This window comes from Mauremys mutica, chromosome 4, assembly GCF_020497125.1.
Source record: "Mauremys mutica isolate MM-2020 ecotype Southern chromosome 4, ASM2049712v1, whole genome shotgun sequence".
Classification (NCBI taxonomy): Eukaryota; Metazoa; Chordata; order Testudines; family Geoemydidae; genus Mauremys; species Mauremys mutica.
In genome coordinates, this window is record NC_059075.1 from 103,353,406 (window position 1) to 103,381,377 (window position 27,972).

At 44.5% G+C, this 27,972-nt stretch overlaps 1 protein-coding gene and 1 long non-coding RNA gene across 6 annotated transcripts in view; one reads left to right on the forward strand and one right to left on the reverse strand.

The window, feature by feature from the left end:
- The window catches only part of PLEKHA7 (pleckstrin homology domain containing A7), a 370,306-nt gene that overhangs the window by 303,008 nt on the left and 39,326 nt on the right, over positions 1-27,972 (reverse strand). For 3 of the 5 annotated variants that reach the window (XM_045015322.1, XM_045015323.1, XM_045015324.1), the window contains exons 2-4: positions 1,021-1,109; positions 345-421; positions 115-172 (exon numbers count right to left, since the gene is read on the reverse strand). In XM_045015322.1, coding sequence (XP_044871257.1) covers positions 115-172; positions 345-421; positions 1,021-1,109 — 224 coding nt within the window. Of the gene's footprint in view, positions 1-114; positions 173-344; positions 422-517; positions 636-1,020; positions 1,110-27,972 lie in introns of those variants that run through there. The other 2 variants (XM_045015326.1, XM_045015325.1) reach the window with 1 other exon arrangement.
- On the forward strand, positions 136-27,935 carry LOC123369586. The gene is made up of 4 exons (XR_006579092.1): positions 136-569; positions 5,887-5,938; positions 12,449-12,517; positions 27,891-27,935. It is a non-coding gene; the product is annotated as an uncharacterized LOC123369586 (long non-coding RNA).

Sequence of the window (27,972 nt, forward strand, 5' to 3'; positions counted from 1 at the left end):
CACGCAGAAACCGACCATCCCCCCGCGAGCCGTAACACCAGCGGCTCCCTCCTCCCGCCGCCCAACGCCGCCCGGGGACCCCCGCCGGCGGGGGCCGGGGAGCGAGGTACTCACTCAATGAAGTAGCTGGCTCCCTCCTCGGAGAACCCCTCCTCCCAGCCGCGGGGCAGATCTGGGGAGGCAGAACAAAGGGAGTGAGAACTTGGTGCCCTGAAGGTGCCTCCCTGTCCGGAGAAAGGGGGGGAGCGGGGGTTGGGGAGGGCGCGAGACCCCCGCCACCCAACGGTCGTTAGCGGTTCCTCCCCCGCCACGCGACACACCCCCAGCCCCGGGCGGGCACCCACCTGAGCGGATCATGTGGCCGGAGTTGACGGGCTCCTCCGTGCGAGGATGCAGCCAAGTAGTAGAGCGGGTCAGGTCACTAGGAGGGAGAAGCGGAAAACATGCACCTGTTAGTGACGGGCAGCCCCGGGCGGACCCCCGCCCTCCTCCCAACACGCGCCTCCCCGCGCCTTACTCGATGAAGAACACCCGGCCGTCCCTGCAGACGCCATAGGACCAGTGCTCAGGTAGAGTGTCCCGCCCCACCGCCTCCGCCGCCGCCATGTTCGCCGTGCGCACAGCCAGCCAGCCGGCCGGCCGGGGAGGGGGTGCCAAGGGGAGCGCGAGCGGGCGGCCGGCGCCCAGTGCCCGGCTCTGCTCAGCAGCGCCACCGCCACCGGCTGGTAAAGGCGCAGGCAGAACTCTGCCCGCTCCCTTGGGAGAGGAGAAGGGGCGGCGGGTCCCTGGCTGTACAGCCGAGAGAGACTCCCTCTCCCCGGGGAACTGGCTGCAGAGGCGACGAAACAGACCCGCTCCGGTCCTCTCTCAGCTCCCTGGCTACAGTTCGGGCGTCCCACTGCGGAGCCCTTCTCCGCACAGAGCTGGGCTCACGGTGCCTGTTCCGCATACGCGCCCCGCACAACGCGCCTGAAATGGCCCTACACAAACAGGGCGCAACAGGCTGACTTCTCCTCTTACCTAAGCTGGTGCAACTCCTGCTGATCAGCGATGGCTGCTTGTTCCCCCATTCCTGCCCTCCTCTTCCCCTCAAACTCCAGGGCGCATACCTACGGGGGTCAGGGATACAACAATGTGTCTGTCCCCCTCTTTACTCTGACCCAAGCCTGCATTCTCTGCAGGGAGGCTGAGAGCTATTGAACCAAACTGTAAACTCTGTATATGATGGAAGCCCCTTCAAGAAAGGAGGTGCAGCAACACCCCTTGTTTCAGCACCTAAGATTCTCTGATTTCTCCTAATTCATAAAGTCTCTCACTTCCTAGCAAAAAATTGTTTGCCTGCTGGTTTTTTGTTGTTGTTGTTTTTCCCGTGGAGAAGGCTCTGTGAGGAAACCAGCAAGTTGGAGGGAACAAATCAGGGCACATGGAATGACTGTTTGGGGAAGAAGTTATTATTCCTTCCTCCACTTGTTTCCCTGGCTGAGGCAGTAGTCAGTCTAGGCCTTTGATGTAGAGGACAAGCGGATGATGGAGATTAATTGCTATCTCGCCAGGAACCTGTGGCTATACTGAAAAAGTAAGGAGAGAGTAGGTTGTGGTTATTCAGCCAACGGAATGGAAACACCAGATCATTAATGAAGCAGAATTTTGCAATAATTTACATAGCACTTTCTATTGCACAGTACCTCCTATATGCGATGCAGTTGCTTTAGGGTTAAAATGTACATACCCCACACAGCACTGAGGAAGGGGAAATTTTAGCTAAAGTCACTAGGTCAAACTCCTTCTTTTACTAAAATACTGTGGGATCTTGACTGTATACACAGTACACAGGGGCCCTCTGTTTCCATGGTCTCATTTGATATGTAGGCAGGGCCTCCCAGAGCGGGGGGCAAGAGGGGCAATTTGCCCAGGGCCCCCCACGAGAGTTTTTCGGGGCCCCTGGAGCAGGGTTCTTCACTCACTCCGGGGGGCCTGGAAAACTCTTGCGGGGCTGGGCGCAGGAGCTTCTTCCACTCCCGGTCTTCGCCGGCGGGGGGTGCTTCCGCGCCAGGGCGGAAGGACCCCCCACTGGCGAATTACCGCCGAAGTGGGACCCGCCGCCGAAGTTCAGCTCGGTCTTCGGCGGTAATTCGGTGGCGGGGGGCCCTTCCGTTCAGGGACCCGCCGCCAAAGTGCCCAGAAGACCCGCGGTGGGGGCTCCCCGCCGCCGAATTACCGCCGAAGACCTGTAGGGGGGGCCCCGCCGGGTCTTCGGGGCACTTCGGTGGCGGGTCCCGGAACGGAAGGGCCCCCCGCTGCCAAAGACCCCAGGCCCCCGGAATCCTGTGGGCAGCCCTGTATGTAGGTAGGTTCCAAGGACCTATATATAGCAAACTAAGTTCTCTACTGAAAGAGGTAGAGCTGAGATGAACTTGACATTAATTGAAACCTGTTTTTCTACGCTGAGGGCTGGTCTACACTAAGGGGAAAAATCGATATAAAATACGCAACTTCAGCTACGTGAATAACGTAGCTGAAGTCGAAGTATCTTATATCGATAACTTACCCGTCCTCACGGCGCGGGATCAATCTCCGGGGCTCTCCATATCGACGACGCCACCGCCGTTCGCGGTGGTGGAGTTCCGGAATCGATATAAGCGCGTTCGGGGATCGATATATCGCGTCTAGATGAGACGCGATATATCGATCCCTGAAAAATCGATCGCTACCCGCCGATACGGCGAGTAGTGTAGACGTAGCCTCATTCTTCACTACCTTGCACAGCTATATATACCAGTGCAAAGTGGATGTAAAACACACCCCTACCACTCTGTCAGGGTAGAGTTTTTGCATCCTGATTTTGCAGAGGTGCAAATAACTACACAAAAGATAAAAGCCAGGGAGAATTAGGCCTTAAGAACTTTAAAATTGGGAAAGATATTGAAAAGCAAGCTGCTTTCTACTGAACACAGGAAAAACATAAGATGGATTTTTAATGAATTGTTGAGCGCTTAAGCAGTGAATGTCTTTCCTATGCTTTGACTCACAGATGCTGAAAGTGAAAAACACCTATTCCTCTAGCTCATGCAGGATTATACAGATTAATTTTTCTTTTATCCCATTCTTCCTAGTTATGTCTTCATGTACCACATCATATAATCCCTCTCCCTCACTGCTAACACCTTCCAAGTATTGGTAGAATCTTATGCACCGCTACTCCTGGATCATCAGTAAACCAAGCTTTTCCTAACTTTTCCTCTTAAGTCAGCATTACAAACTCCTGAACATTTTTGTTACTTTTCTTTGAATTACCACCAGTGTCAATATCTTTCTAGTAATGTGGTGCTCAGAAAGGAGTATATTCTTACAGATACTTTACACTGTGATAAGCTCTGTCCTTTGCATTTGTTATTATTGCCTTTATAATTATTTACTTGTTTAGTGTCAACAATTTGCATATAGCTGTAAAAAACAGATAAGACAAAGCTCCTGCCCTGAAGACCTTAATTTACTGTAGTTCCCAGGGCACGTCCTTTACACCTATTAATTAAATGGACTAGTTAAATTGGCCTATAGTTCTCTGCCATAGCATTGCCTCTAGACCTGCATGATTGGCTGGACTTCTGTACTCATAATGACCACTAACTGAGTTTAACAATAACCCTTCATTGTGGAAACCACTACTTGGAATGATCCTGTGACTTGTCTTCAGTAACGTAATGGAAAATATTTTAAATAATTCAAAAGGAACCTATTGTACACAGCATTGTTCAACATTAAAACCTGCTTCTGATGCTTAATATGTAAGCAACTATAAACTTTTGAAAAAGATGTTGCATACTTCTCTCCCTACCAGAGATAATTACTTCTCATTATTGATTTGAGCTCTTTAATCTGCACATTAAAGTCCCATTCTTATCCCACAGAGATATTAAATTCTCTTACTGATATTGACATGTTGAATTACTACTGCTCTTTAACATCAGATGGTGATGAAAGACTTTTACATGAGTCAGTTGATATACCTTAACTTCCGTTACATGCACTTACACACTTTAATCTCAGCTGGTGTCATATCAATATTTTTAATTATTGTCCTTTAACCAACAACAGGCTTTCTTAATAAAACCATACAAATATACAGCTTAGTTTTCATATATGTTAAAGAATAAAATTAGAAAGTTTCTTAACTTGAAGGCAAATGTTTCCCTTTGAGTTACAAGGACCTGATTGAAAGACCTTTGGTGTCAGTGGAGATTCCCATTGACTTAAATGAACTGTTTATCAAGAGTCTAGTCTGCAGTTGCATAATCTGTATTTTAACATAAAAGGTTCATATACCTTATAAACAACTACACATGACTTTTTTGCATTATTAGAAAGTGCTGCATCGGCACTCATTTATTACAGACTTTATATACAATACTTACAAGCAGAATATTGTATTACAGCGGAGTAACAGTAGTTAATGTTAAGTCACTTACTGATTAAAAGACAATCCTTCTAAGTACTCGAAAATCCATGTGCTGAGTCAGATTGTCTTGAAATTTTGTGCGCCTCATAGGGGTGCAGAGTAGGGTTAGTGGTCTAAATTTGGGATCATTTGAACAAAAACTTCCCGAGATACAGCCCCCCCTAACAAATGCTATGTGTACAAAATTACCTATACCCAATTCTAGATGTTGCAACCTGCTCATCTTCCCCCAAGGCCATGCAAAAAAAAAAAAAAAAAGTCCAGTTCAGTAAGGGAAAATTCCCAAGCATGTAGTTATTACAAGTCGTCAGAAATCTAACACTGACTCCTCACGTGAAAAGATTGTGTTACTGTCAGGCTAAGGACTGATAGAAATATGAAAAAGTCATTGAGGAAATTAAGTAAATTCCTTTTTCCAAGATCCTTTTTTGAAGGTATTGCTCCAAAAAAAGTGAGATTGGGAGATTTAATTCCTGGAAATAAATGGTGATTTTTTTTTCTTAACCCTTTCTGGCTCAGTATCACAAATGGTAATATGTAGCACTTGTATAGCCTTTTGATAGCTTTGGATTCAAAGTAATTTTAAAAGGTGAATAAGAATTAGCCTAATTTTACAGATAGTAAAAGTGAAATTGAGCAAGGATGGCTTGTCCAATGTCACAGTAAATGACATAGCTGGGAATAAAACCCATGTCTAACTCATATGTACGGTGCTCTATCGATTGGACCACAGGAGTCAGTGGGAATAGACATAAGTGTGGCAAAAAGTTATCAACAGCTGTAAAAAAATTAGATGAGACAACTACAAGAAAGAAGGAAAGAGACAACTGTTTGTTCTGACATTTCACACTGCTGAAGTGTTTGGTCACCCATTTCTAACTTTGATGTTGCTGTTGCATAAAATAATATATAAAAAAAACATTTTAAGGAATCACCACAATAAGAACATAAGAAAGGTCGTACCGGGTCAGACCAAAGGTCCATCTAGCCCAGTATCTGTCTACCGACAGTGGCCAATGCCAGGTGCCCCAGAGGGAGTGAATCTAACAGGCAATGATCAAGTGATCTCTCTCCTGCCATCCATCTCCATCCTCTGACAAACAGAGGCTAGGGACACCATTCTTACCCATTCTGGCTAATAGCCATTTATGGACTTAGCCACCATGAATTTATCCAGTCCCCTTTTAAACATTGTTATAGTCCTAGCCTTCACAACCTCCTCAGGTAAGGAGTTCCACAAGTTGACTGTGCGCTGCGTGAAGAAGAACTTCCTTTTATTTGTTTTAAACCTGCTGCCTATTACTCAGTATCAGCTAATAATCAATCAACAGTAATGCCAAATAAGGGTTGAACATGAGCATATTCTCTCTTACAGGCCATTTTGTACCTTTAACATACATTCATTTAATTTTATTTTGTATTTAAAACAGGCACACTGTGAGTGAAACAGAATGTAAGCTCCAAAGGACATGGAAAATAAAGGTAAATTGAAGGCAAAGTGTGTGTGTGTGTGTGTGTGTGTGTGTGTGTGTGTGTGCGCCCTGTTCCCATTGAAATACGTTGGAAGTTTTGCCACTGGCTTCAGTAGGAGCAAGATCACACCATATAATTCTACAACTATCTTAAAATGAATATAGCTCATAAAGTAAACCAGATCACTTTATAGGTAGGGGAATCCAAAAGTCTGAAGAAGGAATTATTCATTTTTCTAGATGCTGGAAAGAATATGAATAAGTTTAATTGCTTTCTACAATTCCTGGAAGGCACAGAGGAAGACACTGGGCACAGCAAATACTGTTTAAGGATATTATTCATGCTCACCAAGTCAACACCCAGTGTGATCTGATTGATCGTTCACACTCAGGTCAACAGAGAGATTGTAACAACTGAGTGAGGCAGATGGGAAAATGCCACAAAGAAAGCAATGCTTGTGGTGCAAATCAAATTCAAACTCCTCCTTCCAGAACAGTGAAGTTTCCTTAGAGTCAAGAAAAATGCTAAATACACTTTTTTTTTTAAAACCAAAAAGGATTATTCACAACAAAAAGGATCAGAAAGTGTTAATGTCAAACATGTCTTTTAATGGAGTTCAGCTAATGTTATCTATATAATTATACCTTCTTTACAAAACTCCTCCACCTTTAAAAAAATTGGATATTAAAATTTGGAAATTAACTTTTAAGATATGCAGGTAGTTCCCCACTGCCATATTGTTCTGCATCATTCACTATCACTTGTACTGCTCACACAACTTTAACTTAGTTCTCTAAAATCTGCAAAACTATATTCATAAATCAAAATGAATTTTTAGTTGATTTCCTAGTAAAGTAATTCAGTTCCAATCTTCTAACATTATGGACTACAAAAAAAACCCTAGGTGTATTCGTTGCTATACAATATAATACATATAGTGAAAACAGTCTATTTAGATACAATTGTGACACCACAAACATATTCCACAACTAAAAATTGATTAAGCATTCCAATTGTTAATAAATTATTTTCTACTGCACTACACATTACACTGAATTTATGCAACTATTACATACCAAAGTATCCTAAGACTACTTTTCTTTCAAAATCTGTATTTACACATTTAATAAACTTTATGTAAAGGCAACAGTATACATCCATACCATATTTCCATTACAGAATAAAACAAGGTAGCACAATTAAGGCTGGGTCTGTGCTAAAGTGTTTGTGGGGATAGAGCTGAACAATTGTATAGCAGTAGAAAGCCTTTAACTTTTCAGACTTTTTAATGTTTGGATTTTTGTAAAGAGAGTGGTGGTGAGGTTTTTGTATGGGTTTTTTTGGTCAGGAAAATTTTTAGCTGAACTGCAATGAAACATACCTTCACCCTTAACACTTTCAATAAAATGTTTGTGAATATGTTTGTTTGAAATGAACACAAACCTTTAAATCAGCTTGATGAATATAGACTATAGGAGCAGAGCCCTGCTCTAACAGAACTTATGAGGCTCTCCAAAGCAGGGCTGCCCTCCTGCAGACTTTGCAAATTCACAAGTGGTGTGCGTTTGAGGGAAATTATCTTTGTGAGAGATATGGGGAGCAGAAAGGGTATTGAGAGTCTTTTATATAAGAACGGCCGTACCGGGTCAGACCAAAGGTCCATCTAGCCCAGTATCTGTCTACCGACAGTGGCCAATGCCAGGTGCCCCAGAGGGAGTGAACCTAACAGGCAGTGATCAAGTGATCTCTCTCCTGCCATCCATCTCCATCCTCTGACAAACAGAGGCTCGGGACACCATTCCTTACCCATCCTGGCTAATAGCCATTTATGGACTTAACCACCATGAATTTATCCAGTTCTCTTTTAAACGCTGTTATAGTCCTAACCTTCACAACCTCCTGAGGTAAGATATAGATTTAAACCTAAGAGGCTTAAAGTTTTAAATCTAGAATATGTTGAGCATTTTAAGTTTTATGCATAGAGAAGACACTGCCTTTTCCTGCATCCCCTTCTGTACCTCCTCCAATTCAATGCACCTCACTTCCATGTCCCCCACTACTATACCCCACTATAAATCCATCATTGTTCTGCCCTTCACCCTCTCTTCTGCTTGCCATATAGCCCCTCTATTACAAGGCCAGGGAGTAGGACTCCATTTCATCCATCAATATCCTTTCTGTCCCCTACCTCAGCTATCGGGGTAGCTGTGTTAGTCTGTATCCACAAAAACAACAAGGAGTCCAGTGGCATCTTAAAGACTAACAGATTTATTTGGGCATAAGCTTTCGTGGGTAAAAAAACCACTTCTTCAGATGCACAGAGTGAAAATTACAGATGCAGGCATTATATAATGACACATGAAGAGAAGGGAGTTACCTCACAAGTGGGGAGACAGTGTTGACAGGACCAATTCGATCAGGGTAGATGTAGTCCACTCCCAATTATAGATGAGGAGGTGTCAATTCCAGGAGAGACAAAGCTGCTTTTGTAATGAGCCAGTCGCTCTCAATCCCTATTCAAGCCCAAATTAATGGTAGGGGAAAAAGCTATTTCCTCATGCAAATTTTTTCCCTACTGTTACTCACACTTTCTTGTCAACTGTTGGAAATGGGCCATCCTGATTATCACTACAAAAGTTTTTTTTTCTCCTGCTGCTAATAGCCCACCTTAATTGATCACTCTCATTATAGTTGGTATGGCACCCATTTTTTCATGTTCTCTGTGTATATATATCTTCCTACTGTATTTTCCTACTGTATTTTCCACTGCATGCATCCGATGAATTGGGGTTTAGCCCACGAAAGCTTATGCTCAAATAAATTTGTTAGTCTCTAAGTTGCCACAAGTACTCATTCTTTTTGCTGATACAGACTAACACAGCTACCACTCTGAAATTTATCTTACAAAGTATACTCTATGCAAGATGGTCAATTTCCTAGTTTCTCCTTGCTTCCTGACCTGGTCCAACCCTAGGAGCTTCCTTACAGGCTGAAACGGAAAGATTGCTTCTTCTTTATCACCTTGCTCTAATGAACCCCTAGTTTACCCTTTCCCTGCCTATCTTAATGTAGGGTATGCGCTCCCATCTCATCAAAATCCTTGTATATTATAGGTCTTTGTAAAATTCCCATATTAACCTCACAAAGTAACACTGAGGCACCTCTCCTCAGCAAGAGTAACACAACAAAGCACATATAAGCCCTGATTTACAACTTGTTCTGCATAGGCAGACCCCTGTGCCCATACTAAATAAGCTGCAGCACTAGCACTTTCAAGTTTGCAGGCTAATTTGTTTTGGAGATATGATGAGTCCAAACAAAAAAGTTAGAAAAAACTTTTCTAAAGTCAAAGGTGCAGGCTGGTGTAGCTTACTCTTGCCCTGGAAAAGAGGGAAGAAGGGACTAAGCTGTGACTCCTAAGGCAGTACAATTACACATGAATCTTTACTCCAGGCTTATGTTAACTCCACAATCTAGCCTGGTGCATCAACACAATATTTTAAAATGGTTTTGTTCAGTAGGAAATTGGAATTCTCTGGATTTGCACAAAGGGGGCTTTGATGGGCTGGGTCACAGAACACCACCTGATGTGATGAGACTACCTCTGAGCCAGTTTTCCCTGACATCTTTGGACTTCAGTGCCCTGCCTGGTTGTGCCTTCTACAAACACAGACCCAGGTCTGAACCACATCCCCCAAAAGCTGCAGGCTTAACTGAAAACAGCTTAAGAAGTGCTCCTGTCTCCAGCACTCAGATACCGAACTCCCAATGGGCTCCAAACCCCAAATAAATCCATTTTACCCTGTATAAGCTTTATACTCATCACACATACTCATAAGCTTTAGTCTCATCACATCAGGTGGTGTTCTGTGACCCAGCCCATCAAAGCCCCCTTTGTGCAAATCCAGAGAATTCCAATTTCCTACTTTAAGCTTTATACAGGGTAAACTCAAATTGTTTGCCCTCTATAACACTGATAGAAAGATATGCACAGCTGTGGTAACTAGGGGATTTCACATGACTGCAGCTACCTTTGTTCTGTTCCATCCTCTTATATATCCTTTGCACAAGGTGGGAATCTTTTGTCCCTCTCTGGGTTCCCACCAATTCTTCTAAATGGAAAAGCACCAGGTTAAAGATGGATTCCAGTTCAGGTGACATGATCATCTGTCACTGTAAGATTTCATTACTCACTTCCCAGCGCGCGCACACACACACACACACACACACACACACACAGAGGAAGACTTAAACGTAAACAGAGCCATCTACAGTCAATTGTCCTAGTTGATAGAAGCCATCAAGATTCCAAACCACCATTAATGGCCCACACTTTGCATAATTACAATAGGACCTCAGAGTTATATTTCATATTTCTAGTTTCAGATACAAGAGTGATACATTTATACAAATATGATGACCACACTCAGTAGATTATAAGCTTTGTAATGGTACCTTACAAGAGACTTTTCCATGAAGCATATTCCAGTTATATTATATTCACTCATTAGCATCTTTTCATAAAATCATATAGAGTGCAATGTCACAGGGGCCACATTCAGCCCTAATATAAATTGATACAATTCCATTAACTTCAGTGAGGTTCGTTTCTTACATCAAGACTCAGTTTGGCTAAGTATCTCTATTGCTTGGCCACTAACCACAGAGATAAAATGCCATTATTCTGTTAAATACCAATGATCTGTTAGGTAGTAACCTGGATGGCCATTTCTGTCCAGAGTGCTAAATAATGTGGGTATGCTTTAAAAAAGGGGGAAAAGAATATGTTCTGAAGTTGCATAGAAGAGCTCTTGAAATTGTTGGCTATGACTGGACTATTGAATCAGACTATCGCAGAAGGGGTGAAGAGAAACATTCTAATATGTTCTCCACTCCTCTTGAGTCTGTGTAGGTGGCCCTTCATATAATAGGTCAAAAATAGATTCTGCGTCTCAGCTTACTTTATAATCAAATAGGTCATCAGGGTGCAAAACACTGTTCTGTAATTTAATGCATTTATACATGTCAGACCTTTTCATTCCTGCTTTAAAAATACAGGCATTTGAAACAGATCAACAGTGCTGACACCTTAATAACTAGGGCCAGTACAAAAAAACTAAGATCTCTATGAAATTTGGTATTGTTTTATGTGAATTAAAATAAAAATTAAGTATTTTCCTTCAATAAAAATAGTACTACTTTCTCTTTCAGAGCTCTTATTTTCTACTCTAGCCTCTGATGGATTATAACCTTTTGGTTATATCTGAAGCATCACAGTTCACACCATTCAGAATCCATGTGATACAAATTTGCATTTTTTTAAATCTACATATGAAGTTACTATGCGATCAAGGAGTGATAATATTGGGGATCTTTATAGTTTAACAGGATATATCAATGTTTTTCAGATAAACTGAACAGGGTACAGGAATGTTCCAGTTTAACTCCCTCCCTCCATCGATATCCCTTTATTGGGGCTTTCTGTAATAGTTAAGACTCTCACAAGACTCCAGAATGTTTTGCTGTAAACTATTTTTATAACTGAGATATCTAATGAATGCAATAATCATCTAGGTTGATGATACATTCATTACTACTACTTAATTACACAGTTCTCTGAAATCCAATTTTAACAATTAACCAGACTGAATACAGAGGAGAACCAAAGCAACGTATTGTATAGTACAAGGGTAAGCTTGTCTTTTTGGCTCCGCATTGTATAGTCTTTCCACAGACGGCTTTGTAAAGTATTATATTTCTCAGTATCTCTTAAAATTCCTTTTAATTCAGATTTACATCTTGATTCTTTCAGTTACAATGTTAATCATAAAGTGAAAAATGTAATAAAACTAATTCTAATTGTTCTTCAGAGACTTAGCAATAATTACTCCCATGTCATCATAGTCCAGCAGATGTCTTTTCCATTATTTTTTTCTCAAGCAAAATGACTGTACAGTTCTTTTGGGCACTAAATACTTTTAAAATCATTAGTTCATTAACAAAGATGTGGATGGCTGGCTTAACAATATATCACTCTTGGTAAAATTACAGCTGTGTTCTGTCAACAATAATTATGTGGGTGTTTTGCTCATTTCCTTCCATATTTTTCTGATGGTGACATTCTCAGAGCAGCACCCATTTTAAAAAGAAAAAAATCCAACATAATGTGTCTGGCTGGGATTTGGTAAGGACACATTGTGGTATGGTGAAAATGAAGACCCTGAAAAACCACCACAAAGCCTCCTTCTTACTGTATGCAAATCTGCAGAGAATGTGCAAATTCTCAAGTGGAACTTTAGCACAATTTTGCTGTACTACTAACAGAGGCCTGGGGCATTTCCTAGGGACTGATCAAGATAAATTTTGCTGCAGGCTGTTCTCCCCAGATATTGACTAATTTCCCAGGAAATGCCTTGGCCCAAAGTCATGATTGCTATTAACGCTGCTTTTGTTGTTGTTGCTGAAGCAAAAAATATGTAATTTAAATTAAAAATTCCACTTTTTATTTTGTACTGATAGCCCTGCCCTTTTTCCAGAGTGCAGAAGGAACTGATGTTAACGATGATGCTGTAATACAGGCTTTGTAAGGTACCATGACTAATTAGATTTACTCTTTGCAGTTGTAACAATTTGAGGAAATTTCTTTACCTTGTTTCCTTGAGTGAATGTAATGTTTATTAGCAAAACCAGACTGACCTCTCTAGCGACAGGTGTTCTCTAATCCACAGAACATTTACTCCATGGATCGTGGCAGTATAGGCTCCCACAGATTGCTCCACCAATGTGGGACCAGATTATAGGGGTGCGTGTGTAATTCACTCTTCATACTCATTCATACTTTGGCCTCAGAGTGAGACTGCCAAAAAGGGTTCCAGTTCTGGTGATAACTTTTTAATGTGGATTGAGACCATCAAATTTATTTCACCTAAGGTGATTAACAGCCAATAAAAAACCTTCAGTAACTAAGGGCTTGTCTACACGGGCAATTTACAGTGCTACAACTTTGTTGCTCAGGGGTGTCGGCTCCAGGCACCAGCTGAGCAAGCAGGTGCTTGGAGCGGCCAAGGGGAAGAGGCGGCACATTGGGCTTTTCAGCGGCAGGCCTCTTGGAGGGAAGGACCTGCTGCCGAATTGCAGCCGAAGAAGAAAGCAGTGCAGTGGAAGTGCCGCCGATCACGGCTCTCCCCCCGCTGCTTGGGGCAGCAAACATCTTGGAGCCGGCCCTGCCCCCGAGTATGCAGCAAGTTGCAGCACTGCAAAGCACCAGTGTAGACAGTGCACCAGCGCTCCTCACGGAGATGGGTGTTTTAGAGCGCTGGGAGCACACAGGGCTGCCCGGGGCAAGTGGGGCAATTTGCCCCAGGCTCCGCAGGGGCCCCCACGAGGATATAGTATTCTATAATATTGCAACTTTTTTTTATGGAAGGGGCCCCTGAAATTGCTTTGCCCCAGCCCCCCCTGAATCCTCTGGGCGGCCCTGGGGTTGCAAATGCTTTGTAGGATAGGATTAAAATTCAAAATGATCTGGACAAACTGGAGAAATGGTCTGAAGTAAATAGGATGAAACTCCGTAAGGACAAATGCAAAGTACTCCATTTAGGAAGGAAGAATCAGTTGCACATATACAAAACTGGAAATGACTGCCTAGGAAGAAGTATTGCAGAAAGGGATCTGAGGGTCATAGTGGACCACAAGCTAAATATGAGTCAACAGTGTAACGTGGTTGCAAAAAAAGTGAACATAGTTCTGAGCTGTATTAGCAGGAGTGTTATAAGCAAGACACGAGAAGTAATTCTTCCACTCTACTCCACACTGATTAGGCCTCAGCTGGAGTATTATGTCCAGTTCTGGGTGCCATATTTCAAGAAGGATGTGGACAAACTGGAGAAAGTCCAGAGAAGAGCAACAAATGTGATTAAAGGTCTAGAAAACATGACCTATGAGGGAAGATTGAAAAAATTGGGTTTGTTTAGTCTGGAAAAGAGAAGACAGAGGGGACATAACAGTTTTCAAGTATGTAAAAGGTTGTTACAAGGAGGAGGAAGGAAAATTGGTTTTTTTAACCTCTGAAGATAGGACAAGAAGCAATGGGCTTAAATTGCAGCAGGGAAGGTTTAGGTTGGACGTTAGGAAAAGCTTCCTGTCAGGGTGATTAAGCACTGGAATAAATTGCCTAGAGAGGTTGTGGAATCTCCATCATTGGAGACTTGTAAGCGCAGGTTAGACAAACACCTGTGAGGAATGGTCTAGATAATTAGTCCTGCCACAAGTGCAGGGGACTAGATGACCTCTTGAGGTTCATTCCAGTTCTATGATGACAATAACCATCTTGCTCAATTCTAGAAATGCATTAAATGGCAAAAGTATTTCAGTATTAGCCATAAATCAATTATCTGTTGTGCTGGCTCATCAATTACTAGGAAAGCACAAGTTTGCTATCACCAGTACTGTTTTCCCACTGAATTCTGACTCTCTTTTTGAAAAAGTGAAATAATGGACTTGATGCATTCAGTTGCTAGCAGTGCAGTAGCACAGCTTCTATCTCAGGAGGGTGAATTACATTTCATCTCCCCTGCTTTATTCGAATTCAAAGCATAATGAACAGTGTTCAGGGGGAAAGTGAAAACACGTGTCAAGGACCTAATGGAACTGACTGCATGTAGGGTACATGAAAACTGCACATCATTTGGCAAAGCAAAGGGGTTTCAAAAGAAGATTTTTCCCATATCATTTACTTACCTACTCCAGAGTGGTGTTGTGAGGCTTAATGAACAGTTGTAAAGCTCTGAAATCCTTGGATTAAAAACCACTATCTAACTGCAAAGTATTATACTATTTTCAGTGGGGGTAATGGAAAAGACTGCTAGGTCAAAGAAACCAGATATGGTGGAGTGTGGGGGGAGTGGAAGGCTTCAGTGTTAATATCCTTTCTGGCTTAAGGGTGTGTGTGTATGTTTCCAAGAGGCTCCATTGTGAAACGTTGGGAGTGATAGAAAGACTTGTAGTTTACTTTGTTTCTTTTGTTGTTTTCTCCTTTCCTAGAGTTTAAATTAAACAGAGTATATTCCTCTCTATCCTGATGCATTTCAAAAGGTGAATAAGCAAGGTTAAACAACAATGTACAGTCAACCTGTGGAACTCAGTGTCAGGGGATGTTGTGAGGGCCAAAACTATAACTGGGTTAAGAAAAGAATTAGATAATTGACCTATCCTCCGTGAACTTAAGGGCTGTTAGCCAAAATAGTCAGGGCTGCAACCCCATGGTCTGGGGGTTCCTAAGACTCTGATTGCCAGATACTGGGACTGGATTGTGGGATGTATTACATGGTAATTGCACTGTGCTGTTCATTCCCTCTGATGCATCTGGTAGCAGCCACTGTTGGAAGACAGTTTACTGGGCTAGATGGACTATTGGTCTGACTCACTTTGGCCATTCTTATGTTCTTCTTAAATGAGTTATATGGCTATTACTTTTTTTGTTATCCTGCTTCCCCTCACATTCCCTTCTTTTTCTTGGAAGCATCCTTCCATCCCTTTCTGAAACGATACTGTTGTCTTGCTGGAGTGGTCCAAATCCCTGCTAACTCATTTTAGAGGGCATGTCAGTGCTCTAGTACTTTTAGCAGCATCAAGAGAATGCTGGGGAAGAGAGCTACGGAGAACTCCTCCAGGCCACCTTCACCAATGTGGGTATAATAATGAGGTAGTATAATTCATCAAGTGGGATCACTCTTCCTTCCAGAATGTTAGCTAAGGTAGCTTCAGGGAGAGCGACAGGATAATCTAATAGGTATTTTCCATCCCTAACTTCTGTAATGACATGATTCTCTTCTCACATTTCCCTTACTAGTCTCATCATTAAACGTGCCATAGTATTTTAAAACCAGTTGAAAAATGTGTTCAAGAAATTAAAATGTCACCTTATTTCTAAACTGATATTCTACATTTTTCATGATTATTTCACTGTGCTGTTCGTGTGGTTATGTGACCGATCCTGAACATCTATTCCAGGGGTTCTCAAACTTCATTGCACCATGACTCCCTTTTGACAACAAAAATTACTGCTTAAGTGCAGGTGTGGGGACCAAAGCCTGAGCCCACCTGAGACCTGCAACCCCAGGGTAGGGGGGCCAAAGTCCAAGCCCCACCGCCCTGGGTGGGGGGGCCAAAGCCCAAGGGCTTCAACCCCAGGAGGAGGAGGGCCTGTAACCTGAGCCCTGCCACCCAGAGCTGAAGCCATTGAGCTTTGGCCCTGGGCAGTGGGGCTTGGGCTTCAGTCCCAGCCCCCAGCAAGTCTAACACCAGTCCTGGCGACCTCATTAAAACAGGGATGTGACCCACTTTGGGACCCAAAAGTTTGAGAACCCCGTATCTATTCTATTCATGGTCTAATCCTGTGTTCACCACCAAAGTATGAGTGCCTTCAAGTAGTGCATTGAGCAACATGACTAATGTATGTCACATGGTGGTGCTTCTCTCATCCTTTCCCCACTGGAAGAATCACATGCAGTGGAGTGTTTTGTTTTGGTAGAGTTGTTTTGTTATGTGGGTTTTTGTTTTGTTTTGTTTCTTAATATACATGTTGCTGTCAGGGTCACGTTATGGGCACAGAGCGAGCTGCTCAGTATTGGGACCAAAAGGTCAGATCAGTCTGGGGCCAGGCCAGGTCACAACTGCAAAATCACAGTCCATTACCAAATTGAGAGAGTGAGGCAAGAATTGGGGCCAGGCCAGGGTCTTTCCCTGGGGTCAGCAATGGTTAAGTCAGAGACAGTAAACCAGGATCAGGGTTGGAAGTCAAACCTAGGTCAAGAGCCAGGAGTCTGGGATCAAGGTGAATTGCAGCATTGCTCAGACGACTCCCAGAAATGACTTGTTGGTTTATATGGGGAGTGGCTGCCAATCAGGGAATCACAGATTGCTGTTCCTCATACCTTTTAGGGCAGGACTTCCTGCAGGACTGAGCCTCTCAGTTCTGCTTGGTGGCAACCCTGCCTGGGCCCCTGATAGTGACAAGGAAGTGGCACATGCCTTAAAACCTGCAGATCCCATGGGTTGTTACATTGGCTGTGTATTTATGCGAGAGAAGGAAAGCTCAAAGAAACATGCCTTGCACTTGGAAAGGAAGATGGCGAGGTTTGTGATGGTACTTACTTCCTCGGGGAATTCATTCTACAGTCTTGTACTGGCCATGGAGAAAGTTCTGTGACCTGCACAGACAAGCTGTACCATTGAGTTGTCAACCATAATCTTCATCCCAGAGCTTTACATGGTCTTTTATATACCCTGGGCCCAGGCCATGGAACGCCTTGAAGATAAGGACCAAGATCTTAAACTTGATTGGAAATTCTATGGAAAGCCAGCATAGAGAGCGGAGGACAGTATGGTAGACTCTGTTGCTGAGGAAAGTGCTGCCGGATTCTGTATTAGTTGGAGTTTCCTTGTCTACATGGTGGGCTCTATGGAGAAGTGATTTCTAAAACACACTAACATATTGTTCATTAATTTGTCCATGTAGACCCTGCTGGTGTGCACTAAAGGTTCCCCAGTGCTGTTTGACTCAGTACTGTTTCAAACAAAACTGTCTTAAAGTGCACCAGCAGAGTCTACATGGATCAGTTAATGTTCAACACATTAGTGCACTTTAGAAATCATTCTGCATTACTCACCATGTAGACAAGACTTAAAGGCTGCAGGCTTTTTGCCCAGGTATATAACATTGCTGTAGTCCAGCTGAGAAGTGACAAAGATGTGAATAACTGAGGCCAGGTCATTGTCCGCCTGGATGGGATAGAGTCTCCTAGCCAACTGGAGATGATAGCAGTATTAGCGAGTAATGCTTTCTGTGTGAGAACTTATGCACTGAGGAATCCAAGAATACTCCTAAACTGCAATCTGAATTGACCAATTGTAGGTGTGGGCCTTCAACCAGAAGAAATTGCACCATGGATATGAATTCTTACAATGCTTTCCTCTGCTTACCAGCATCACCTCTGTCTTGTATGGATTCATCTTCAGCCAGCTGTTCTTCCAAGCTCTAGGTCCTCTTGGTGGTAGTGATATGGTTGTAAGTGCTGCAGGATAGGTAGAGTGTATATAATCTAAATATTGCTGGCACTTAAGTACATATCCTTTGACCAGTTAACCTATGGCTGCATGTACCGTATTTTCTGGCGTATAAGGCGGCTGGGCGTATAAGACGACCCCCTAATTTTCCAGTTAAAACATAGGTTTTGGCCTATACTCGCTGTATAAGACTACCCCCCCTTCCGAGGGGGGGAGCCCAGAGCCTTTTAAATCCCAGCCGCGGCGGGGAGTCAGAGGGCTCTGGGCTGCCTGCTGCGGCGGGGAGCCCAGAGCCTTTTAAATCCCAGCCGCGGCGGGGAGTCAGAGGGCTCTGGGCTGCCCGCTGCGGCGGGGAGCCCAGAGCCTTTTAAATCCCAGCCGCGGCCGGGAGTCAGAGTGCTCTGGGCCTGCTCGGATTGGCTGAGTCAGAGAAGCGGGCTATTACAACCTTTGCCAATCCGAGCAGGCTTTGTATGCATTAATAGAATACACCGCTTGCCGGGATTGGCTCAGCGCGATACATACAGTATCAGCACGGGGACGTTCTGTATGTATCCGAAGCTACAGTATGTTTATACCCGGCGTATAAGACAACCCCCGATTTTTGGAGGTTGTTTTTTAGTATAAAAAGTCGTCTTATATGCCGGAAAATACGGTAGATGTTGAAAAGGACTGGAGAGAGAATTGATCTTTGTTGGACTTCACAACTGATGGGTCTAGCAGTGGTGGTGCAGTTTCCTGATACTGCTTATTGGGTGCTTCCTCCAGGAAGGACTCAACTATTTTATCACATTCCCCTGGATCTCTGCCACCTGTTTCAGGTGAGACAGCTGTATCTCGTAGTCAGTATTAAATGTTGCAGAGAGGTTCAAGAGGATGCAAATAAATGTCTGACCTTAACCATTTATAGGAGATCATTCAGCCGTGCCATTAAAGACTGTTTCAGTTCCATGTTCTGCCATGAATCCAGATTGTTCCATGTCTAGAATATTGACTTCAATTAGATGAGCTTGTAGCCAGTGGCAGCAGAACAGGAGACCAGGACCCACCCACTTTCAAAAGTGGGAGAGCTATCCTTCCCACTTTTTTACCAGCCGTAAGGGTGAGCGACGGGGGGAGGGGGTGGAGAGGAGCGAGCGAGGGATGGGGGGAGAGGCAGTGCAGAACAGGGCCACAATTGAGTGCCTGTGGCACCCCCACTTTTAGGGCACTTCCGCCACTTCTTGTAGCTTGCCTTTGGCTAGTTTATCTGTGAGCTTGCTCAGGAATGGGAAGTTTGACACTGGATGGTAGTTGGTTAGAACAGATGTATCCAGGTATATTCAGCATTGGTCAGATTACTGAGTGTTGGAAGGAAGGGAAGAATTCTTTTCTGAACGATGTTTTAGCTAGCTTAATCAAGAGTGAAACCAGTTGTTCATGACTCTTTCACAAGCCAGGAAGGGCATGGTTTGGATTCACAAGTCTTGGGTTGAGACTCCTTTAGGGTGTCCATTACTTCTTTATGAGTGAACATATTGAACTCTGGGAATGCAGGTGAGCTGTTGGTTTGTGGTTATAGATGGAATGGATCCATGCTATTTGAGAAGGCTACCCAAACGTGCATGGTATTTTCAGTGAAGTAGGATGATAGCTCTTCATGGTGCTTGGCATTCAGTTCCATTGCAAGTTGTAGGCATTCAGGATTGATGAAGTGGTTTACCAGCCTCAATAGCTCCTTGGGGCAAGATTTGGCTGTTTGTGTTCTTGCCATGCATAATTAATTAGAAGTGAGAGAAAGGGGGAAAGCCAGGGCTTTAAAAGTTATGTACTTTTCAGTCTATTAGCTAATCCTTCCCACATTTAATTCAGGATGATACTGCCTCTGTTATGACTTTCACCCGTATTTGGCTTCTATTGTACATCGGGGCATTAGGGAGAACTGACATTTTATAATTATTATTTTAACATGTTTATTATGGCAGTGCCTAAGAGCCAACAAAGAGTAGGGCCTCAGTGTGCTAGGCACTGTACAAACATAGGACAATAGACAGTCCTTGCCCCAAAGAGCTTCCAATCTAAATAGACAAGACAGACACAGAGTGGGGGAAGAAGTAGAATGCTCTGGCAGAGTGAACAACATGATGGGAGCAAACATCATGTTCCTGCTACTTTTATATATGTGTGTGTGTGTGTGTGTGTGTTTTGTTTTTTAGTTTGTTAGGGGGATAAGCTGAAAGTAAAATGGGTAAGGGGCACAGGGCAGGGGAGCAGAGGGTAAAGGGGGCAGGCGTGGAGTGAAGCTGTGGTGAAGAGACTGAGAAAGAGGGAGGACGACAGTTGAAGCAAACGGACAATTAGCACAGGGCAGAGAAAGTCCAGTGAGAACTATAGAAAATTCTCTGAATGTGCAGAGGTCCAAATGTCCCTGCTTTTGCAGCTTCCGCCCCTTCCAGCTGTTGTCTCTGGCTGGCTCCTTTCTGCAGCCATGGATCCTAGAGCCCCTAGAGTGTATTGGGAATTCACTGGCACAGTTCTAGATATAGCGGGAGGCATGGCTTTGGCTGAGCCCCATTTTAGCACCCCTCCCCTCAGTGCAGCAGTCCCTTAGTGTATCCATGACAATGTTTCAATGAAGGATAAAGCTTTCTGTACATCATGGCTACGTGATGGGGAGAGAACCATTTAAGGATTTAAATGGTTAATATGTGATTTTTTATTTTTTTTTAGTCTACCAACTTTAAACTTAAATGCTATTTTTCCTCATTAGGAAGGCTTGATAAATATATTGGCTATAATATAGTCTAATTAACAAGGATAAGTGTATAGGTTGTATTCCTCTGAGAGGAGAAAAAAAATGAGTTACATGAGAAAGATGGTTGGGACTCAAGATTATATCAGTGTCATTGGCAGTACTGTTTATGAAGATAATGTTTACAGAGGCCACTGTCTGTCAGAAAGAGGCATTCAGTTAAGTAAATGTATTCTATTAAATCACATTTAATCTTACATTACAAATTTGCAAGAGGTTATGTCGAATGATATTTTGTCTGGAGCCACAGGCTTCTGCATTTGCAAAAATTAAACATTTGCTTGCTGGCCCTATTTGCAAAGGTTTTTAGATCCTTGGAAAGATAGATTTTAAAAAGGTACAGTTTGATACATCTTTCATTGCTCATTTTCCAAATTGTTCCAAAGCAATTCTCTTTCTTTGAGGGGAAAATAGGTGCAATAGGGAGTCTCACTGATCGTAATTAATTAATTTGATATCATACTAAAATAAATGTGTGCTTCCAGATGACTAGTTTCCAAAATACACAGGATAAATTAACTACTCTAGAATAGTGCCAATTTCTGTTCAGTTGCACTGCTTCCAAGCTAGCCCAGTTGCAATTACGCTAGAATTTCCTCTGAATATTTATCCTATATAATGTAGTAAGTACATATTAAAGTATGTATAACTTGTTTCCACAATATATATTTTCGTTCACACACATATATATACACATACACACAGTGGGCTATACTAATTTTCCTGCAATAAGTACTTTCTGGACAGCAGTTGTTAATAACCTTAACTCTAATGTAGTATTTTTTCTACTCACTGGGAAGGGAGAGAGATAAATATGTCTTTTTAAATATTTGGAAAGTGCTCACATATTACAGTGAAGAACACCAGTAAGATAACCTAGATAGATACAAATGGCAATTAAATTCTTCTGTGAACAGGGATGATCTGGTGCGAAAGACTTTGGAATACTTCTGGATCTAACCTGTACTCATAGAAATAATACTTAGCGCTTTTCAACCGTAGATCTCAAAGCACTTTAAGAAGATGGGCTAGTATTACTGGCCTCACTTACAGATGGAGAAACTGGCACAGAAATAAAGTGACTTGCCCAAAGTTACACAAGTGGTCAGTGTCTCCAAAAATAAAACCCAGTTCTTGTGCACCCTGCTGTAGCACAGGTGCTGACTTTCTAAAGTGCCAGGGGGTGCTCAACCTTGGCTCTGCCCCAGGCCCCACCCCCACTCCACCCCTTCCCCAAGTCCCCACCCTGCCTCTTCCCTCCCCCAAGCACACCACATCCTCGCTCCTCCCCCACTTCTCCCAGAGCCTCCTGCATGCTGCGAAACAGCTGATCGCAGGAGGCACAGGGAAGGAAGAGTGCTGATGTGTGGGGCCCGGTGGGAGGTGCTGGGGGAGAAGGGGAGCAGATAGGGGGGCTGCTGATGGATGCTCAGCATCTACCATTTTTTCCCCGTGGGTGCTCCAGCCCCGGAGCACCCATGGAGTCAGCACCTATGTGCTCTAGTATTGCCTGAACCAAGATGTCTCACTGAGGTATGTACTATGTTTTGTCTCATTTGTACTATGTAGAGAGGATGATTAGATCTTTTGAATTACCTATCAGAACCTCCAAAGTAATGCCCTGATCCTTATACATGTGCTTAAGTTGCTGTCATGAGCTGGACTACTTACAATGAAATTTCTCACAGTAGTAAAATTAAGCTTAAAGCACATGCATAAGTGTTTGTGGGATTTTTTTCCTGCTGAAGCCCTAATGGTAACAGGATTGGGCCCCAACATTATTTTCATTGTCTTACTAATTGGCAAATTTATTTACACTATATTGATGCCAAAATATTTTATCATGGTTAATGGTATATTATAGTGAATGCCAAAGCAGTTTGTTATGATTAGCCACTTAGTACAACGTGTTGCTAGGTTTATTCATTAAATTATAGACAGAGATGGAAAAGACCTATTAGATCATCTTGGCCATCCTTGTACTATTGTAGGATGATTTATTACTTACCTGCAAACTTAAGAGACAAAATGTAGGATACTGAACTTCAAAATAAATAAATAAAAAAACACGACAAAATGGTGGATGTAAATATATATACAGAAGGCCCCTGTTCCCCTGGGCCTGCCAAACACTCTTTTCTTCCCCACTACAACTAGGAGACCACTCCAGGACACTAAATCCAAACAGCATCCACATGAGCTTTCACCATGCAGCTTCCTCCAGGAGCTGCCTATAAAAGGCCCCAGTTGCCTGGAGAGGCAGCAGCAGGCTGTCTCTCCATCCCCCTCCTCTGCTTTCCCTACCAACTCTAGGCCCTGTCTACACTACAGGGTTAGGTCGATTTTATAATACACAAGCAACCCCGTTCCGTCGACCTAAAGGGCTCTTAAAATCAGCTTCTGTACTCCTCTCCAGTGAGGGGAATAACACTAAAATCGACCTTGCTGGGTCGAATTTGGGGTAGTGCAGATGCAAATCGATATTATTGGCCTCTGGGAGCTATCCCAGAGTGCTCCAATGTGACCACGCTGGCCAGCACTTTCAACTCCGATGCACTAGCCAAGTACACCGGAAAAGCCCCGGGAACTTTTGAATTTCATTTCCTGTTTGGTCAGCGTGGCTCAGCAGCACAGGTGACCATGCAGTCCCCCCTAGAATCGGAAACGAGCTCCACTATGGAGTGAACGGGAGACACTCAGTACCGGATTTACCATGGCGCCAAAGCGCCGGGCCCAAGCTCAGAAGGGGGCCTGTAACACTCGCTTCCTCCCCTCTGCAGAAACGGAGCCTCAGAGCAGCCCGGATCCAGCATGGGAGCTGAGACCCCACAGGGCCTTGGGAGCTGTAGTTCCTTGGTCAGCTCCCTGCCTAGAGAGCCTGCCCTGGAGCAGGGAAGGAATTACATTTCCCAGCATTCCCTTGGCCGCTATCAACAGGAAAGGGAGGGGGAGGAAGTGGGGAAGCTGAGAGACTCCATGCGTTGCAGCTTGCTGTGAATGGAGAGCTGGCTGCTAGAAGGGGGTGGCAGCGTGAATGGGGAACAAGTATGCCCAAGGAATAGAAGGCTTTGGCCCAGATATCACCCTCAGAAGACTTCCCCAAACTGGCGTAGGGATGCTGGTGTGACCTCGCATGGCAACCCCCAAAGAAGGAACTGGGTGGACTAAATGGATAGTGCACCCCTCTATCTGAAGCCTAGCAAGGGAGATATGTGGATACCACTAGAAGTTAAAATGATAAGTAAGGGAGGAGAGGCTCTACTAGAGGACCTCGGCAGCTTCAGATACAGTACTAGGCACGTAGGAGGATTTCCACTTCTGAGCCATGAAAATAGAAATTGACTTTTCCTTTCCAGATTTATCTAATATTCAGAAAGGGAATCTAGCACCTGCCTTCCAGATTTGAACACCCTCAATATTCAGGAGCACTCAAGCTCAATTTGGGCAACTATTACTTCATTTCTCCCAAATCAATTATTCTGATCCACTGTAATTTGCTGTAGAAAAAGTAGGATAAAATTGAGCAACAAATGCTGGGGTCTTCCCAGTGCTAACTAGAACTGGAATTGCTGTTTTCAACAGCCATTACCATTTTTTTTTTTTTAGTTTTGTTTAAAAGGAAGACAGTAATATTGCATTGGCAAATTCCCCATAGAAACAAAGAATGGAACAAAAGAATAATAAAGGCACCTCAACTTTCCTCATTTATGTAGGACAGCCTTATAATATGGATCCAGATATCTTCCAAACACACAAGCTGAAAATTGTTCCACTTTACTGCAGTTCTGTAACCATGCGGGAACCAGTCCTCTCTGTGTTTTGTGCACATCCAGAATTCTTACTGAATTCAGAAGTGCCTTGCTTTTGTGACCATACTGCCTGATATTTTCAGCCATTGTAACAAAGCAGGTTTACATTTAGTAATTGGGTGGGAAGCCTCTCAGAAAAAGTTAGGTGCTGTAGAAGGTGTTGCTTATTCACTAGGTAATGTGAGACCTTCCTGTTACAATAGTAAACCAGTGCACTTTGCTCCTAGAGTCTAGAATGGGGTCCTTTGCTTCTATACACAGCCCTTTAAAGACAATGAAAAGATTCCCACTCACTTCAACAGGCTTTGGACAGAACTGATTATACACAGGGTAACTCCACTGTCTTCACAGGGTCCTGGTCTCACAACGGAGGGGGAGTATGTGAGCTTGTTGCAGAGCTGCTGCTCAGGGATGGGAACCGCCTGGCACTGCAGCCTCCGAAATCATTCAGGCTGCACTTTCTGCACGACTATGTGCTAGCTGAGAGGTGCGTGGGAATTGGTGGCCTCTGCTGCAGGTGATGGGAAATCTCAGGTACTTAAAGCCATGGCCTAGAGGAGGGAAGTGCCTAACTCCAGAGTCTGCAGCTGTCTAGGGTCAGCACTGAGGATTTAGAGTCCCTAGTGCTGCTGTTGCAGGTTCAAGCATGCTCAGCCTTGGAATTGTCACCCCTCCCTTGACTAGTAGCTGCAGCTGTCTAAGGCTGGCCTCTGGCAATTGGCCCCATGGCTATAGCCAGAGAAGCTACAAGTGGCTCTGTGACTACTGGGGGCCATTAAGCTAGAGCAGATAAAGAAACTGGAAGAGGTCACCAGTAGGAAAGGAATGTCAAGAGGAGCAGGGAAAGAGGAAGCAGGTCAGGCTTGCAGAGGGAGAATAGAGGGAGCTGGCCTCAGCTGGTTGGGGAGCATGTCCAAAGTAGAAAGGAAACAAGTATGGGGAGAGGTGGTGGTGATCAGGTAGTAGACCCGCATGTAGATGGGAGCAGAGGGAGAAAGGCTGGTGTCTTCAGAATCCCAAGGGCTAAGTCCTCACTTTGGGGAAATGGTGTTTGCAGGTGGCTTGCTCAAATGGCAGAATGGGTGCTGAGGGAGGGATTTGTCAGAACTGATCAGGTATCTGCTGGCTTTAGAACTTTGAGCTGAGACTAGGACCACATGCAGCAACTGGTGACATAGGGTGGTACTGGAGACATGGCTATAGGGAGGGCTGAATGAGGAAGGAGATAAATCTGTGGGGAGTTTCCCTGATCACGCTGAAAGTTCTACTCACTGTGGACACTGGTAAACCCATATGGGTGTACAGCTCAATAAGAAAAACGGGGGGCTGAGGGAGCTGTGTATAGCAATGCATATAGTCATGTAGAGGTATGTGATCAAAATGAAAAATGTCTCTGAGATTCAGTACTGGGTATACTATGGCACCAATGGCACTGCCACACCAGGCCCACACTCGAAGCCCACAGTGACTACATAGGGGCCCACAAAAAGTTAATCTGACCCTGGACTGGATCTGAATACTGTATGGGGAGAAGAAGCTGTGCAGGCAGAACTCCAATCAAAAAGAAGAAATGCAAATATATATGCCAAAATTACGCAGGGCATGATGTACAGAGGCTACAACAGGGACACACAGCAGTGCTGCGTGAAAGTCAAGGAGCTCAGGCAAGCCTACCAAAAGACAAAGGAGGCAAATGGTCGCTCTGTGTCAGAGCCCCTTACATGCCACTTGGGGCGGGGGGGACCCTACCACTACCACACCACGATCCATGGACACCTGCAAGGGGGCAGTCTCACGCAGTGCAGAGGAGGATTTTGTGGATGAGGAAGAGGAGTAGGATGAGGAGGAGAATGCACAGCAGGCAAGCGGTGAATCCGTTCTCCCCAGCAGCCAGGACCTCTTCATCACCCTGGAGCCAATACCCTCCCAAAGCGGGATCCCCGACCCTGAAGGCCCCTCTGGTGAGTGCACATTTGTAACTACACCACAGGGGTTAAAAGCAATAGTGTTTAATATTTGATTTGCCCTGAAGACTTGGGATGCATTTGCGGCCGGTACAGCTACTGGGAAAATCTGTTAACATGTCTGGGGATGGAGAAGGCAGGGCCGGCTCCAGACCCCAGCGCGGCAAGCACGCGCATGGGGCGGCCCTTTCCCAGGGGGGCGGCAGGCTGGGCCGGCGGACCTGCCGCAGTCATGCCTGCGGGAGGTCCACCGGAGCCCGGGAGGATCGGACCTGCCGCAGGCATGACTGCGGAGGGGGCGCTCGTCCCGCGGCTCCAGTGGACCTCCCGCAGGCATGCCTGCGGCAGCTCAAGCAGAGCCACCGGACCTGCGAACCGTCCGCAGCTGCGGGAGGTCCAGCCGAGCCGCGCGACCAGCGGACCCTCCGCAGTCATGCCCGCGGGAGGTCCGCTGCTCCCGCAGCTCCGGGACGCCTCCCGCGCATGACTGCTTGGGGCGGCCAAAAAGGTAGAGCCGCCCCTGGGAGAAGGAATCCTCCAGGGACATCTCCATGAAGCTCTCCTAGAGGGAGCTGAGTATGAAAGCCTTTGCAGAAGGTTTCTGGGGAGGGCTGCCTTATTTCATCCTCCACGGTAGGACACTTTACCATGCCTAGCCAGTAGCAAGTAGTCTGGAATCACTGCAGCACAAAGCATGGCAGGAAATGGTCCTGGGTTTTGGTCGAATTCAAGCCACATTTGGTCTATATCTTTTTGTGTTAGCCTCAGGAAAGTGATATCATTCGTGGTCACCTGGTTGAAATAGGGGAATTTTTGTAAGGGAACAGAAAAAGGACCCTGTTTGTGCTGGGCTGTTTGCGGTTGGCTAAAAGGGATCATCCCTTTGAATAGCCACGCGACGGGGGGAAGGGGAAAGGGATCATCCCAAATAGCCACACGGAGGGATGCGGGGAGGTGTGTGCTGCACATCCACCTGAAAACCACAGCCCCTCCTTTTAAATGGCAAACCCAATCAGCATTGCTTGCTATGGGAAAGGAGGGTGCTGCAGTTTGAAAACATTCCCACATGTTATCAAGGCATTAGAAGCCAAACCCGCATACCCTTTGGCTTACCATGGATGCCTGGAAACCGAATTCTGTTGCCCAGCCATGTGTGATGTGTCACCATACCGGCAGGTGCTCAGTATAAAAGGCAAAATGCAACCTTGTACCTAAAGCACGTGTGCTGTCTGCTGTGAATTGCTTGATTCACTGTGAAAGAAAGAGTCTCCCTTTTGTTCTCAGAAATGTATCATCCTTAAATTTTACACTCCCTTTTTATTCCCCCACAGGTGCAAATGTTTCTGTGCTCCCCCTATCATCTCCGTCCCTGAGGTTATCGCAGATTAGAAGGCGAAAAAAACCACACTCGTG